Genomic DNA, 17,683 nt, shown 5'->3' with positions numbered 1-17,683 from the left:
CTTTCTCTGTCCATAGGCCTTCGTGCTGCCTCTCGCTTCAACGCGAGAAACTAAGCGGCGAGAACACAGCGCACACGAAGCTATCAGCCCTCGGCGCACCTAGACTCTGTACTCATCGTAGATCGCTTTCAAGGTATAGCGCCCGCGCGGCCGCGCTCTGTCGCGCCTTACGCGTTGGGTCTGCCCTAATATTTTTTTTACTGCGCTAAGCAGTTATGAGCTAGGTATGGGGCTCTACCTGTCATATCACAGCTCCGCGTAGCATCACGTTGTGACATCACGGAAACGAAAATAAATCTTAGGGATGAAACTGTCCGCTTGCAGGATCACGAAGCGACTACACGAGTGCCCGGAGGCGTTCAAGCGAGGATCAATATCGAACATTGCTAATGTAGTTCGGTGTATGACTAGGGATGCTACAGGTAATGTGAATGGGCTCATTGTAGTGGGGCTGCTTAGCTCAATCAATGAGTCTTGTCTGTGTCGCTATCATTTTTCGTCAGGCACTGGGGCAGCGATTTCGTTAGTGACGCGTCTGTTAACTTGAGGAAGGACAGGAATAGGTCGCGCGAAAGGTTTATTACGGGAAGTTCATTACCCCTGATAAATAGCCTGCAGAGAATTGAGTGTTCCTTTTAAAACCTGCTGATGTTTATTTCTTATTTTTGCTTTTCTTTTCGTACGAGCAGACAATGAACTGTTTCCTTACTTCTCCATGAAATATCTGAGTTGTTAGTTCGGCACCAGTGCTGTTTTCAGTCTCGCCTGTGTCGCTTTTTTGATGCTCTTTTAATTTCTTAAGTGTGCCCGGATGCGCGAGAGCTGAGCTGTCCTTTTCTGGAGCCGATAACCTGCTATATCCACGACACGCGTTCGATGCATGCCTAAATTGTAACCGCAAGGAAATGCTCGGGCACTCCTTCTTCCATGACAGCAAACAGCAAACCGAAAGAAGTCCGTCTGTGGAGCAATCGCAAAAACTTCCCCGTCCACGCCGCAATCCTTCCGCGAAGCGTGGCGCTCGTGGGAGGCAACGATCGGCCAACATTTTTCAGCAAACACACACACGCAAGCACACCAACGTCGAGGGAGAAAAGGAACAGGCGTGACAGCGACGTGATGCATTGTGCTCAAGTGTCTTTGCCCCGCAGATCTGGATCACAGCCAATGCACGGCGCCACCCCTCCCCTGTCCCGCCCTCCGATTTTTTTCTTTTCTATTTTTAACGGAAATGAAAATACATGGCCGAGACGTTCGCTGGCGCGTGGTAGCGACGGCTATATAGATGCTTCTCACGTTATATTAGACAAAATGACGACAACAATTGGGAAATATCAAACACGATAGCGTGAAATTTAATGTTGATGTCAGCGTCGGAAGGTAAAAGATGAAGAGCAAAAAAAAATTAAAATCTTTAGAAAGAATGCACCGATGCGTTCATCGCTCGCCAATGAAGAAAAATGAAGATGCGCGTAACAGGAATATATAGTGTGCGTTGGCCTATGAAAAAAAAAAAAAAAGCATAGGTACCACTGATCTGCGGGTAACGCAATACTTGTCGCTGCATTTCGCGGTGCGTTGTGAGGATATATAAATATAAGGAATGCCATGCATGGATCTCCGAGGTCAGGTAGAGCTCAACTGATGAAACATGACGCACGTAATCTCGGAGGCAATAGTACTATGAATCAGTTCTGTAGAGGAAGGGAGGACGCCGTTCACGGCACCCCTACCCTATGCCGGCGTTTATAGGATGATAGGCTCTGCGTTTAGCGCTCTAACCATAAGGCAGCGACGTGATACTACTGACATATGCCTCCTTTTGCCGCTATGGTGTATTATTCTGTGGCAGCGGTAGACAACGATGTTATCTGGCGTCACCACCCAGCTCGAAAAGGACGCGTTATCACGGGATCAACGTCTAGGTCGCGGGGCGGGCAGCCGCCAGGGAGCAGGGACTCCTGACCCATTAACCGCCGTCGCCTCGCGCAACTGAAGAAACCACCAGCCATTATTGGTTTAAAATAAAAGTTTTGTCGATCCATCCACCCAGGGATCTTAACAAAATAGGCATGTAAAGAGGTAGGGAGAATCCATTTAGAATGAAAACGCGTCTATATTATATATTATATAGTTGATATTAGGAATTTAATTTGAACAGATTGCTAACATAATGCACAAACGGATATCCAGTGGTTAACTATAGAGTATATCAGAATGAGCGCCAGTGGAAGAAAAAACGTAGTAGAGGGTGGCCGAGGACTATATTATTGAGGGATGTAGGTATATAAGACGAGTTTAGTTAACGCACGACATGGGTAACTGGAGGTATCTATTAGAGGCCTTCGTGTACCACAACGGTAACCGCACGACTCCCTGGCTATGGTGAGGGCTGCGTTGTCCACCCATCTCTTTGTCGTATTTAGCGAACACCACACTCACTGCGTGATTTTCAGATATACAATATAGCGCGTAGGTACTGCGCAGAATGAAGTAGCCCGTTTCCCGTGTCATGCGATTAGCGCCGTTCTATAGGGCAAGCGCAGCGGTACGATCTCTAAATACTCATTCGTGAGTGCGCAGGGACCCGAGGAAAGATGGAAGAGAGCGGTGTCGGCAACAGACACAAAAATCTAGAGGACGCTTAAGCTTTGCCTTTAAGAGCGGAACGCGATAGCATTCAAAGATCCCTGGATGCTTATCAGGCTTCCCGGCAACTGCAGCTTTCTTTTGTCTCCTACTTCGCATCCGCATGCGGCTGCCGAGGAGGCGAGCGCCATCTGGATAATCTTTTGGCAAGAAGCCAACCGCCGCCCGCCGCTGTATGAGTGGTAGAAATGCTGGAAAAGGGGGCTTCTGTTTGACTTTCCACGTAAGAAAATTATGGTTTCTCGAATATTCAAATTACAATCTGACGCTATCAAATCTGTGGGTTGTGGTTACGTCGTACCTTACAATTTTTCCGACGCATTTTGCTTTGAGAAATTCGATTAGTTCACCAGCGCCTCTGCGCCACGCGGACGGCCTGCGTGCTCGGGGTGGTTCGGGATGATTTTCTCCACCACGGACGCCGGCACCGACGCCGAATTTTCTGCGACACGGGGCCCCTAACGCTATCGCGTTAAAGAAACACTAGCTAAGAGATACGGCTAAAACTAAAAAGCCGGCCGCCAACGCCGCGGACTCGTGACGGATTTGGCTGCGGCCGAGTGATACGCACTCGAACAGACGAGAACGAATATACGAGAATGCTTCCTCTTAACTCCTGGCTGAATCGGCACGTAGTGAAGGAACCTCCTGGCTGCAGATATATCTTCTCGAGCCCAGAGCCACGGTGACGTTAACACAGGCGTCGACGTCACCCAGCTCAGTGCGAGTGTTATTTTTTACTCTGCGCACCAAGCCCTCGCCATTTCGTTCCCCTCCACGGCACTCGATCCTCGATGTCTCGGCCCAGGCCAGTGGTGAGCGCATAGCGAAGCAAGAATCAATGACTCGCACAATGTCTGGAGGGGTTGAGCGATCTGTATTGACCTATCAATCACACGGCTTCGTGATCGATGGTTTGCTTTCTCACTTAATTGACACTCTAGTTACTTGCTTACTTGGCTTGCCCGATTGACAAAATCTGATTTATTGGAATTAAACTCGAAAAGGTGACAACCGAAATGGACTGCGGCATCTCTGCCCTCAGGTGATTGCTTCCTGTGACACTGCATAGGAAGGAACTGTTCCCTTGCCTTCTGTCCGGTCCGGCAAGATCACGGCCGAATTCTATGTGGTAAATGTAAATGCATTACTTTCCTTCTGCAGCCGTCAACAGATCTAATAAAATCTTGAGCGTCAGCGCGACCGCTCACCCTGCCGTCTAAGCTTATGAAGAGACAGAGATATCATATTTGGACGAATAACCATAGAAGTGTTTCTTATCGTCATACACCGACATTAGAACACGCCATTCTGGAAGAAAAAAATTTCTTGGAAAATTTGTAGCAATAAAATAAGTGAAATTTAAATTGCTCAATACTTTTAACATGTGCATTCGTGTTTGTTACACTTGCGGCTACACATAGCCCATGATTCCAGAGATTCGTGACTGAATGTTCATTGCATGTTCCAGTACTGTGGGGTATGGTGTATAGTGGTGGCCTCCACGCTTTCGTTCTTTTTCTGCCACTGATTGCACTGAACCTGGGTTTTTGCTTGTGAACTTGGCTTTCCACATTGTGCGTCACGACTTGTGAACAATTCGCGAGAACTGGACCTCAAGAGATTTTTCGATCGCTATGGCTTTGTTCTTTGCAAGAAGAACAAAGCTTTTTACGACGTCTCTTATGGCGTCTCTATGACGTCTCATTATGACGCGTCGGAATAGAAGTGTAGCCGGTGCCCCCAGGTGGCGCCAACATCTCCCTACATACATTTAATTTAAATAAAAGTTATTTTGGAATGCCGACTTCATAATCTGTCGCAACGGAGGGCGACGAATATACTGCTACAGTCCTAAAGGACGGTAAATCCGCACAAACGGCTTTTGCTCTAATTGGTGCTATTGGGCTTCACATGACCTTGTGCTGTGATAGCGTACGCTTATCGTTACCGACTATGATCGTGTGCATGTGATCTCTCTCTACTTTAATCTTATCTTCCCAATTTCCCCTCTCTGTGCAGTGTAGCAAACCGGATTTACTGTTACTGTTAGCATGCCCAGCTCTCTACATATTTTTCTTTTCCCTATGATAAGGTCAGTCACCAGGACAGCGTTTTGACAATTGCCGAGCACTCTCCATACAAAGGTCGCATTATAATTACGTTCTCTATCCAAACAATAAAAGCCAATAAGAAGAGAAATAACTCCGAGCTAAACGGATAAAGAGTGAACTAAGGAGTGATTAAAGCGGCCACGATTTAAATAAGAAACTGCAAGTTTTATTTTCACAAATGAGTGATCAAGATTTAAAAAAAAATAAAGAGAGAAAGAACAAAAGAAAATAAAATAAACACTTGACTCAGAGAGTGGTATGAGGCAAGTGGCAATAAAGCGAGCCAAAGTTTCTGTTTACTGAGCAGACGACATCGCCGGGAAGCAAGGGAAATGAGGCCATCCTCCGAAGCAGTCATTGAAGAAAAGAAGAACCCATCTACCTGCGGCTTCTCGCAAGAAGCCGACGCAGAGACGTTCGCAGACGCCGTTTTATGCTCAGAGTAACGCCGCAAACATCCAGAAGCACGGCATTAAAAAGTTTGAACGCAAAAGTATTACAAGATCCCTTCGGCGACGCTCCCCGGTAATCACCGCGCCAGAAACGTGAAAGGGAGAGCGAAGACCGCAATCAGCTAGCGGTACAGCGCAGCCGGCGGCGCCTGCGGAAACAAGATTAGGCTTTGCTGCTTTGCGCCACCGTCGCGCGGTAAAGCCGCATTCAACGAAACGTGGTCGCCCCGAAGAAGAAACGGGCTTCGCGGTAGAAAGTGTTTTCCTGACTCGCGACCTAACTCGAACGTCCGAGCAAACGTAAACACAGACAAAAAGAATGAAAAGAAAATGGTCACAGATAGGGCGTTCAGAAGTTTTGAGAAACTTGCCACACAGGTAAAACCTGTGCGATAACCCTAGTTCGTGCCTTGTGTGTTCCGGCTGCAACGTTGATGGGCTCGAGTCTCGAATATCGTGTTTTACGGGGCTACTGCGCGTTTTCACGACCGCGCAGTGGCTTTAAATTTGTTCTGAAGAGGCGCTCACGATTTTGCCGACCTTATAATCTTTTTCGTAAAATTGAAAAGTTCTGGTACGTCTCTCCCCCCCCCCCCCCCCCCCCCAAAAAAAAAAAAACAGACACACTGGGTGCCGGTGTACAAAAATTAGGAAAATTTCGGTATCGCAAACTCAAGTTTTCTTTCTTTTTCTTTTTTTAAGCGCGCGAAGCAACTGCGCTGGTGTATCCAGCTTCAGCAGTAACACTTCGGCACTTACGCCTCCCAACTGTACGATGCCGCAATGCTGGAATCTAAATGACGCGAAGCTTGTTTGAGACTGCGAGGTAGCAGCAGTATCGGATGACAGGAGGTCAGTCCCGTCACTTGTAGCTGTTATGTAACTTCCTACGTCACAAGAGCGAAGGTGAATGCTGATGAGATGGGTATGCACAGGGAAGAACGGCGCATATAAAAATACATTAAAGGCTTCGATCATAACCTTTGTGTCGCAGTGGCACAGCCATTCTGCACCATTGGCAAAGAATGGGTGAATGCCCAGTTGCACATACCTAGTGTCCCAAGTTGTCGATATATATATATATATATATATATATATATATATATATATGAACGGGAAGAAAGGGAACCGAGGGTCCCGATTTTATTAATCATATCATAGGAAGCCAACGAACAGGCACCGAGGACAACATAGGGGAAATTACTTGTACTGACTAATTGAATTAAAGAAATGGTAAATTAATGGAAATTAAAGTGGATGAGAAAAACAACTTGTCGCAGGTGGGGAACGATCTCACGTCTTCGCATTACGCGTGCGATGCTCTTACCATTGAGCTACCGCGGCGCCGTTTTCCCATCCACTGTCTGGGGTATTTATGTTGGACTACTAGAACTAACCCTGGGAGTGTTAGCCAGCGCCACCACTCACAAACCTATAGGCGGTGGATGTGGATGATCGTTTCTGCCGTAGGCGTCACGAGTACGTGATCTTTTTGGGTGAAGGCAACTGGTCAATAAACCCACATATGCTACCGGAAGGCATCAATGTTGCCGGATTCGAGACCCTCTTTAAGTAATGAACGAGAAAAAAGGGAACCGAGGCGCCCTCAAGCCGCACATACACTCTAAGAAGAAAAGGAGGAAATGGGGTATTGAGGTTACGATCCTTTAGGGGAGGAACTGATATGCCACAACCATTCCTCCCTTTAGGAGGTGAGAGGGGATGAACTGTTACTCCCCATGCGGAGGACTAACAGTTGCTCTTTTCCGATACTCCTCAAGGGAGTAACGGTTATACTTTCCGATGTTCCTCGAAGATGGAATTAATTAAATTAGCCATTTATTCGCTGATAAAAAAATGACTGGGCGGAAAAAAAAAGCACTGGCAAGTAGGATTCGAACTCACGTCCTCTCGCTCACAAGTCGGGTACCCTAACCACTTCATCATGGCAGCTCCGTTAAGTCAGGTTACCGAGACGAGGTTAACCAAATTAACGCAGGTGCGGCAATAACAGAAGAGACTCGGCATTTGGTGTATGCTATGCCGGGAGAGTCTAACGTTGCGCATACTTACAAATCTAAGCGACTACATAAAGAAAGCTGCCGGATTATTCTTACGGTGATTTAAACTGAGACATTACGTGATCTTCGTGTATAGCGAGCGCAAACGGGGCACGCAAGACGACAGAGGACAACTTCTCTATCGCTTAGCGTGCCCCTTTTGAGCTACACATCGCTTCAGTTAAGTTTATTATCTCCTTGGAACGAATGGAACTCCTTAGGTACTATTGGCCAAGAAAATCTGGCAATCCATCTATGACTTGCGCGCTTAATGTGTATCGTTCACTTATGGTGTGCACGCACACGAAGTGCACGGCCCTTCAGATTCCCCTTTTAAATTACAGGCAATTTTCTCACGAAGATGCAAAGCGCTGCTTTACATCTAGTTCAGTAGACAGTACACGAACGTCCATCTATTCATGATATATAGACAATACCGCGTTCGCCGCATCACTCCACGAGACGGACGAAAACAGCAGAGTGCACGGGGAGTAACTGTTGCAGTTCGTCCTCGCCGTTGCTCTCTTTCGGACCAGGGATCGTACACTTACTCTCCAAAATTTGCACACGCCACCCACACTCCTGCAGTTACTCCCTTGAGGGACGAAAGTACCCTTTTTTGGACTAACTGTGCAGTTACTCCCGTTTTCCCCGGAATACTTCTTAGAGTGTAGACCAGCGTGTCGCAACTGGAATTCAATACGTGTAGCGTAGCAGCCCTTTGTTCCTTCTAGGCGGGCTTATTCCTTAACATCTAAAATGCGATGAAATTTATTACCTTGTGATTACACTGTGCGATTATGTAAATAACAGGGATCGCGGTGATCTAGGCAGTATTTACTTAGAGCAATTTAATCACTGACGAACACAGGTGAGTGTTAAGGAAAGAGAGAGAAGATTGCAGATGCCGGGAGTTTAACCGATGTTCCGACCATTGCGCTACCCAGCGCAAATGGAAGTGAATAACAGGTTAAAATAAAGGAGATACAAGTGATCAAGATGTCCGTGCACGAGACGATATCAGCATCGAGCCTGTGAAATGTTTAGGAGACGTGCCTGTAGGGTTGAGGAACTGCGGCAGCATTCTTGCGTTTTCTTGGTGCCAGTAAAACAAAAATGGCCATGATCTAAGGACCTTTGCTTCCAACAACGGTCTTGAGTCGAGCCTGTCCGATTGTTTCCGGAGGGAGAGGGAGACTCTGGGCGTCGTAGTGCGTAAACATAAGCATGCAGAAACTATGGAGGGCTACCAAACTTCTGATTCTTGAGTGCAGGGCCGAGAACAGCTAACATAGAGCCGCACAGATCATAAAGTATATAGAAACTACCGAAGCCGAGCAAGTAGAGAAACGAATACGGAGAGACGGGCACAAAGAAGGGAGTGACCATGTCGACGACAGCAGTAGACGTAACCAAGAAAAGGCTGCGAGAAGAATCGCAATCCCGACCATTGCTTCCCTAAGTGGAGCCTTCCCAAAACACAGGACGACCATGCAAGCAGACGACGGGATGAAAATACGAAGCCAGAAATCGGCAACAGATGCGCGGAAGCACACGACGCAGAAGTACAAGACGAAGAAGAAGCAGTGCAACAGACAAACGCGCGCTCATGAAGGAACTACCACCACAACCGGTGCCTTTGTAATCGGGCTAGAAAAAGAGATTGGTATAGGCGTTTCCACGGCCCTCTGGGACGCGCACTGCCACGGGAAAACGGAGAACGAAGGGAAAGAAAGCAACGACAACGCCGACTACGACGAATAGGCTACAACGGATCGAACGGCCACCAACCGAGAAAAGGCGGTTGTTTGGTGCCGGACGACGACAAGGACAGTACTCGGTGTCCGGCAGCGAAGTTGAGGACATCAGTGTGTCTTCTATTTGCTCTTTTATCCCCCCCCCCCCCTCCCTACTGTTATCTTTGTCCAATCGAGTCCCCAAGGACGCTGCACTGGTCCTTCGAGACGGTCACCACGCTAAGCGGCGAGATAAGCGTCGCAGGACCTGTCCGAGTGCAACACAAATAACGTTTCGCTTCCGGTTTACGGAGAAGGCCTATACGTATGCTCCGCGGCAATCTGCGACCATTTTGTTCCTCAACCATAGTCATTAGAACAACGCGTCCATTGAAAAAAAAATTTAACAAAATAAACTGAAGACAGAGGAGAACTTATTAGAGAAAAGGCAAATAATTCGGCTTGAGCTAGTGTCCTCCGGCCCTCTAAAGAAAATGATTAAATGACGATAGCTGCGAATGGTCCTTTTAAGCACGCGAAAGGAATACGGGAGAACAGCGGCTGCTGTATGGAGTACAAACATCGGTTAAATTGTAAAATATACTGGCGGCGACGATTTGTCGACAGCCTTTTACTGCTACTCGCAGAACTGGAATTGAGATAAAAGGTTATAAAATTAAATGATGGGGCTTTACGTACCAAAAATAGAAAAAGCATAATAAAAAAAATAGAACAGCGAAAAATATGACTGTACTTCGGTTGCAATGCTTGCGTGCCGACTTCGTCGGTAAAAAAACGCACCGTTGGTGTCCGTTACTCGTTGGATATTAATGCAAATTACTGCGCGATGCGGGAGGGAGAGAGATGAGGCGAGATATACGCGGACTTCACAAACGCGAACACGAGTAGAACTCGGAAAGGCCGCTCTTGTGGGAAGAGCGCATAATTTGACTGCGCTTAGCCGTGAACCTCTTTACATCCCATTTGCATCTCATCTGCATGTAGTAATCGCTGCACTCGGTAACCAGGGAGGCCACTTTTCAGTTTAACGTCGGTCCCTATATAGAGGCTCGAAACGGAGTGATCGCACCAACGAATTTGTTAAACGGCATAATCAGCATTCCTGGTTCGCATATTACGGCAAACCAGCATCGAAGATGTGGTTACCTTTAATAAGAGTCGCGTGGGTAAAAAATTATTGGCGAAAAAGTTATACAGGTGCCCAGCATGCGCTGTTGAAAAGAAGAAAGAGAACACTCTATAACCCACAGGCTGCACGAGACGTGTATAGAGAAACTGTTCTACATAAACGATCAACGTACTGTTTATTACCTTAGTTCTGAAAACAGGGCTGAGATCCCCTTTCCCCTTCTCCTTTTAAGCATACACAATTTCTCGGCTTCCCAGTTTCCACGACGTTCTTTTGCAGCTGCAGCAGGACGTTAGGTTTCAGAATTACATCTTTTGAGCTGAGACTATATATTTGTGTTCATGCGTCTTTACTAAAGCATACGAAGCAGCCCTCAGACTTTGGGAGCAGTGCAGGGATAAGCCAGCACACGAGAGAGATAGAAATAGCGTACACGCTTACAGAGAAAAATGACTCTTAACTTCGTATCTAAAGGTAGCTGTGCTATCATTAAATATTTCATCATCAACGAAACACCGTCGCACTTCTTCTGCGAGCACGGATTACGGTCTAGCGAATGGACCAATTGCATTCGTACGTTCGTTCATCACACAATGGTTCAAAAAGTACATAACGTAGCGGAAAGCAGACATTCAAAATATGTGTACCTCGCATAAAACCAACTATAGTACTGTAAAAACGCCCAGCGTTCCAACATTATTGTAATTGGTTGCTTGCGGGGTAGACAATGATACTGTTGAAAGCCAGGCGTTCTAACCTCTATACAACGCTCGCAATGCGCAAACGAGCAGACAGTACTCGAATCGTTAAATAAATAGTCACGCTACATCAGAAAGTGGCGGAAGTGACTCAAATTAATGGCGAGATCCAATAAAAACAGGCGATGAGAGTGGAAAACAAAATAAAAAGCGTTACAATATATGACCTCTCAGCTTAGATAGACAGACAGATAAGAAACATTATTTGGTCCTAAGGGACTACTTTGCCGTAGTTGCGGGCCGCACCCGAAATAATTTTACAGAATCAGGCATAAAGCATGACAGTGGTGTCGAGCAAGGGACATGTCGCTTGACATGAGCAGGAAGGCTGGGGCGACTTCAGCTGGACAACAAGAACGGACGTTATGGCTCCAATTAAAAGCTGGGGGCCTTTACATGTGTCCTTGTCAACATTTATATTGTCGGCGCCATTGTTTGACGTTTTGACAATGATTTACGACCAGTAGTTGTCCGGATATTGTCAAAGATTCGTGTTTTAGTAACTTCACAGCGAACAAGACTTCTTGTCCCTTTGTGGTTCCTTAATTGCATTCCTATATAAGTGGTCCCCATCGCCATATTGCTTTAAGACACGGACATCTCATCCGGTCGAACTCTTCAGACTGTTCCGACCAAATTCAACGCCACGCATTCGGGAACGACTGCCACGCCTGTCTCCATTGCTCCAAAAACAATCGTTATCACGCATCAGCCGCCCAAAATCACCGAAATATTTTGCAAGTTTCGCATTATCTGAAGGCGACGGACTTCGAGTGCCTGAATGTAGACACGCTGCGTATTGTCTAGCCCGCGTGACTGACCTTAACTCCCTTTCTTTTCTCCCTCTCTTTCAATCTTGCCATCCGCGTCTCTATGTATAGGGTAGCGAACTGGATAATGTAAATTTAATTTCCCTGCCTTTTCTTTCCTCTCTCTCCTTCTATTTACAAGTTCTCAATTTGAATCAGCCTAACAAACAATTGGGCGAGAAAAAAAAATTCTAATATTCTCCCGCACACAACTCACTGCTTGCGCCGCTAGAAGACGAAATTCGAAGACGTCAACTTGAACGCGCAGTTCCCTATTAACTTCCACCGAGTCCCCGGCTGCCAGCACATCAATTCAAGGAAGAACGAATAAAGAATATCACTTAGTTCTATTCTTCGAAAGCTCTGGAATACGACTTAAGGCAGAGAAATAAAGTTCTTCCAATAGAAAAAGAAAAGAAGAAGGAAAGGAGGAATGTGCAAATGTCAGAAGTAGTGGCACGAACATTTAAGGAGGAGAGAACATGATAGCTATTATAGAAACCCGGAGACTCAAGAAAGAATCACAAATAACACGGGATTGCAAACACTCCGATATAAAGGCAATTTAATACCTTCGACTTTCACGAGCGGCTTAGCAAAGGTAATAAGCGGCTTTGCACCGTTGGGCCCAGAGAGAACCGTCCGAGGAAAAAAACGCAGGGAAGAAGAAGAAAGGAAATGACAGGCTGAAATAGGGAAACAGCGGCTGATTAGGCAACACGAGCAGCCAACCGTGAGATGCGACGATGCGAAGAAACGCGCGAGAAGGGATAAAGGACACCGACGGGACACGGCCAGAACCGCGCGCCATATATAGCACAAAAGTAATGACATCATTGCCGGATATACGCGCGGATGCAACGTCACTCAGCACGAATGCGAAAAGCATATTAGTTCGATAATATATTCGCTGCTACGCAAGCTACAAGTGGCAGGTGAGCGAGATACACATGGGCACGCAAGTGTTAATCTACAGTATTACATTTCTGTAATGAAATGGCGAGAGAGAGAGAAACTCCTCAATGAAAAAAGTCCCAGTTTCACCCGAAAGGCGAAGCATCGATTGCGATAGCAAAATCGTAGACAGCTATGCGAAGTAAGGATTTAGTAAGGTTTTATCGGCCGTATAACATTCGCTTGCTAATCAAATTAACAAGCATGGTGTCACGCGCGCACAAGCAAACATGAACACATCTCACTCGATGACCGCGCACACTCGCTGTCAAAAGGTTGGAGTGAGAATGCGCGGCAGAACTAAGCGGCGAGAACACAGCGCACACTAAGCTATCAGCACTCGGCGCACTCTTGTCCCCATCGCAGATAGATTTCAAGAGAGGGCCCGCGCCATACGCAGCGGTCGCCGGAGTAGAACGACCCCCGCCCCTCCCCCGGTGCATGCACTTGCGCGCGACGGAAGACGGCGCGCTTCCTCCCCACTTTCCTCCCTTGCGCGCGCAAGATTGCACTATCATCGTAGGTTCACCTTCGCACGCTTTCACTCGCACCTACAGCACACGGCGAGCGGCGACGATGTTATCGCCCTTGGACATTATACGGAACATCACGGCGACGCCGAAGACGACGCTAGAAATTGCGTCTGAAGTGTCCATATAATTGCTATCATAATAAAAGTGGCCGCGTCAGTACAGCGGTGAGCCGCCGAGCATGCTACTACAGATGACGGCGATGGCGTACAAAATGACGCAATAGACGCAAAACGCACTGAACCGTGCTCAGCGTACACCAGAGGTCACCCGGCGTCTGAGCGACAACGAAGCGGTAATGGTGGTCCAGTGCTTAACCGAGATTAGAGGAAACGCGTAATACACGTACTAGGTGCGCGTAAGAACACGGCAAGAACGTAAACGCATGCAATGTAATTGCAGACAGGATAAACGCCTTCTTTTTGAACGAAACGTTAAATCAATGTCGCAGTTTCACCCGAAAGGCGAAGCATCAATTGCGATACCAAATTAGTAGAGAGCTATACGGAGTAAGGATAGTAGTTTTATCAGCTGTATAAACTTGGATATGCAGCAGCACCAGCAACGCGCAGAACTGTTGTCGACGCCGTCGGCGTTTTGCCCGCGTTCGCACCGAACGCGTGCGGCGTTGGTGACTCTTGCCGGTGCCTCTGGGCGACTCGGAGGTTTTCGACGAGATCAGAACGGGACACTCGTCGAGCAGCATCGGAAGTCTTTACCACCGTCTCGCCTCGCAACGTTTTTCTATAGATGCGCATTTGGTGCCGCAGCTAATCGTCGCCTCCCCTCCCTCCCTCTCTCCCATCCCCCCACGGCCTTTCGCGCGACGGTAGAAGTCGCGTTTGCTCTCCGCCATGCGTTCGCTCCCTGTGAAAGCGGGCGTCCCTCGCGGGCTTTCACTCGCACATACAGCATACGGTGCGCGGCGACGATTTCATCGCCGTTGGACTCTATACGGAACCTCACGGTGACGGCGACGACGACGGCAGAAATCCGCTTGGAGTGTCCATGTAATTGCTATCGCAATAAAGGTAAATACAAATAAAGCGAACCCAGTTCGCCGGCGCTTGTCCCGTGTCCTTTGTGGTTACGTTATCTTTTTTGTACTGCAATGAATGCTATTGTTATTAAACTACCCCAGCTGTCCATTCTCCCTTCATTATATGCTGGTATAACATAAATATTGAATTTCTTTTTGCTGTTTCATTCATGACGTTTCACACTACTTCAAGACTATTTTACGGAAGCGTTGGAAGAGCGTCGTCATGGGCTGTTAGCACGGGCATTTTCCAACTATAACAACCAATGCAAGTGTGGTATACTATGATCGATTTGTGGGCATGAAAATGATTTTAGAGACGCGTTCACTGTTTCCAGACCACGCTAACCTGGCGTCAATGCATACAGAATCGAAAAAGAGTTCCTATAGCAACCTAATATGGCGGCGTCTATGAACTGAACAGGAAATGAAATCGTCTATACCAGCTACTGCAAGGAATGCACACGGAATTTTTCGTTTTAAGTCAGCGCTATGGATGCGACACCTATGCACTGAAAAAAAAAGGCGATGGACCATGGATGCGACCAAACTGACAATTAAAAGGCTTTCGAGTATTTAAAAGCGGTTGTTCATCGGTCGCCACCTTGGTAGTCAAATCTTGGACGACAGTTCTTCCGATCAGCCGGCGTTGGTGCCTATATCACAAATGGCCTTTACAAAATAAATGCGTCGCGCAATTTCGCCCGGTACTCTCAAAACAGTTCTTTCCGCTAGGCCACTTCATAAAGTGGCCACCCACGTCCTTTCGCGCGACGGTAGAAGTTGCGTCCCTACGACGTTTCATCCCACGGTGAAAAACCTAGATGTTTAAGAGCGACCGTTATTGAAGGCGTAAAAAACACCAGTGCGGACCGCAATACACTGAAAAACCGGATTCGTTAAGGAAGAAGCTAGAATAAGCGCGGACGCATTTCACGGCACCTGGGAGCGTAGAGTATGCGGAAATGGTGACTCACCAAAGAGAGGTCCCGGCCCTTCGAGCGTAGGCTCTTCACTGCCTTCTGCTTGCTGCTGCCTGGCGATGCCTTCTCCAGGGTTCGGGTCCTGAAACCATGCGCCATCACAGAGATGAGTTTCTGGAAAACTCGTTCGCCAAGATACACGTACATATGCTATGTTCCCGTGATACACGCCTACAAAACCAACGTTCGTCACCTCGTATCTCTCTCTCTCTCTTTTTATTTCTTTGTTTCTGTTTCTTTCTTTACTCGGATATACACTTCAGTCCGGAGCACCTACACTCCACCGGAAGAAGACATGGATCCGCACTTCCGTGACTCGCACAGCAACGATCGCTGGAAGAAAGTTCACTCGGTTTGCCACTTGCTCTGTTTACTGAACTTTTCTGTCTCTGTTTTTTTTTTTCTAAGCCATGGCACGAGCCAGGCTTACACGACGGTGCTTCCACGTCGTCAAACTCGTGAACCCGTCGTCGGACCCTCGTCTTCAACATGGGACGCTTGTGTGACAGCCTGTCTACCTAAACATATTCCCAGGGCAAGCTCGTTATTCACGTCGTCTTGGTATACACGCATGCCCATAAGGTTATGAAGACGATCTAAGGTTACGAGGACGACCTGACACAGCACAGGCTGTCTTAGGCGCTGCTCGCGCAAACGCGAGCAGCGTGTAAGACGTACGGTACCATCTCTATACGTGCTCTAAGTCTGTTGCTGCCTCGATGCCGAATTATACTGTTTGTCGCTTAAGAAGACATTTGTGATTTCTAACATGCGAAGAAAAAACAAAAAGTGGTATCATTAATAACACCGCGCATGGGATGCGACAAACTCAATTCAAGCAATGCACTCAGCCAGCTTTTTCTCCTATATCGAGTTTAGAAAGCGCGCGGCTTTGAAGCGGAAACTACGGTTAGTTTTCTGCGATCAGAAGCCTTTAAGTGGTTCCTTTAACGACTGTCATAGAATAAACTGACCTGACAAGTCGCTTAGGGACACCGTGTGTCTACAACAGTGCACGCTGTTGGCCTGGGCCATTGCCTTTACATTCTTTCCTTTTCTTTTCCAATCACTCATTCCCTTTCCTTCGTGCAGGGTAGACAGCGGCTCGCCCGTTTGATCAACCTGCCCGCCTTTCCTTGTTTTTTGTAACTCCATCCGACCGAAATCGGCGATGACGCGCATGCACGCGTCTCTGTGTAAGGTGTCATAAGACACCCGAGCATCGTTTGCTCACGCTCGAGCACACTCGTGAGCGTGCTCAAGAACACAGAGCATACTTCGCAACCAACCTCCCTGTCTTTCCCTCTTTCCTTTTACCACCAGGCTGATCATCTGAACTCGCGGCAAAGTTCCGGCCTCAGTTGAACACGCTTAGTTACAACGGATCCAAAGTGCCTATAAGTGAGACATGATTCTTAGAGGACGAACAATCATCCCTCTCACGTTTTGTGAGCAGTGCGCGCCGACTTCACAACGACGCAACAGTTCTCGCTTTACCGAACCTAATAGCATTCTTACTTATGTCACTTGTGAACCAACTGGACTCGAGGCTTTCAGAGTACCGCTGCGTTGTCCGCCAGCCTCCTCGCATAGCTGTTTTGTCATCGTAATCCTATTACCTACCTTCGTCCCCCCTATACCTCTTTTCCCTCTCCCAGTAAACAGTAGCAGGAAATGCAGATAGCTAATAACATCTCTGCTTTTCTCTGAAGAAACTGTCTTCATGTTTGTTTCTCTCTTTCACTCTCTGTGACGCGCAAGTAAGAAATAACTTTCTGTTTCTCTAAACAAATTCTCAGAGCCGGGCTTTGTTCTGCTGCAGTTGAATACAGAAGCACAAGGTACACTTATCAGACGGACAAGTGCGCACGTTCAGACACCGAAAAAAAAAGCGTTGATGACACAAAGGTCACAATTAGAACACACACAATTAGTGTGTGTGTGTGTGTGTGCGTGTGCGTGTGCGTGTGTGTGTGTGTGTGTGTGTGTGTGTGTGTGTGTGTGTGTGTGTGTGTGTGTGCGTGCGTGCGTGCGTGCGTGCGTGCGTGCGTGCGTGTGCGTGTGTGTGTGTGTGGGGGGGGGGGGGGCGGTGTCATGTTTAAGTGCGGACATCGCAACCGTCTCGCTCAAGGCGCAATCAGTACGCTGCGTTCCAATGTGGTCTCTCTCTCCCACTCCAGGAGTGACGAAAGCCAACGCTGACCAGGGTCGGTGATGCGACGAAAATTTGCATGCATAGGTTATTTTCGCGAATATACGATGTAAGGTTCAACGAGACGCTCAAACGAGACGACGTGAAAACAGTGCTATCTTTTTCAATAATATGAATTTAAATCTAGGCGCAGACATGAGCGTGACGTGGAAACAAAGACTTAGTACGAGGGAGTAGGATAAAACAGAGCGAGCGCTAATCCCCATTTAAACGGAACGTTGGCGCCAAAGACGATCG

General features: G+C 47.4%; 1 protein-coding gene across 4 annotated transcripts in view; it reads right to left on the bottom strand.

Moving 5' to 3' along the window:
- LOC119445813 (pleckstrin homology domain-containing family G member 5-like) overlaps positions 1 to 17,683 on the bottom strand; it is a 676,589-nt gene that overhangs the window by 291,894 nt on the left and 367,012 nt on the right. For all 4 annotated transcript variants that reach the window (XM_037710104.2, XM_037710105.2, XM_037710106.2 and 1 more), the window contains one exon: positions 15,229 to 15,316. In XM_037710104.2, coding sequence (XP_037566032.1) covers positions 15,229 to 15,316 — 88 coding nt within the window. The remainder of the gene's footprint in view (positions 1 to 15,228; positions 15,317 to 17,683) is intronic.

The sequence above is a fragment of the Dermacentor silvarum genome, chromosome 3 (genome assembly GCF_013339745.2).
Source record: "Dermacentor silvarum isolate Dsil-2018 chromosome 3, BIME_Dsil_1.4, whole genome shotgun sequence".
In the NCBI taxonomy this organism is placed as follows: domain Eukaryota; kingdom Metazoa; phylum Arthropoda; class Arachnida; order Ixodida; family Ixodidae; genus Dermacentor; species Dermacentor silvarum.
The sequence above is the reverse complement of the archived record's forward strand: the minus strand, read 5'-3'. Positions and strand labels throughout refer to the sequence as shown.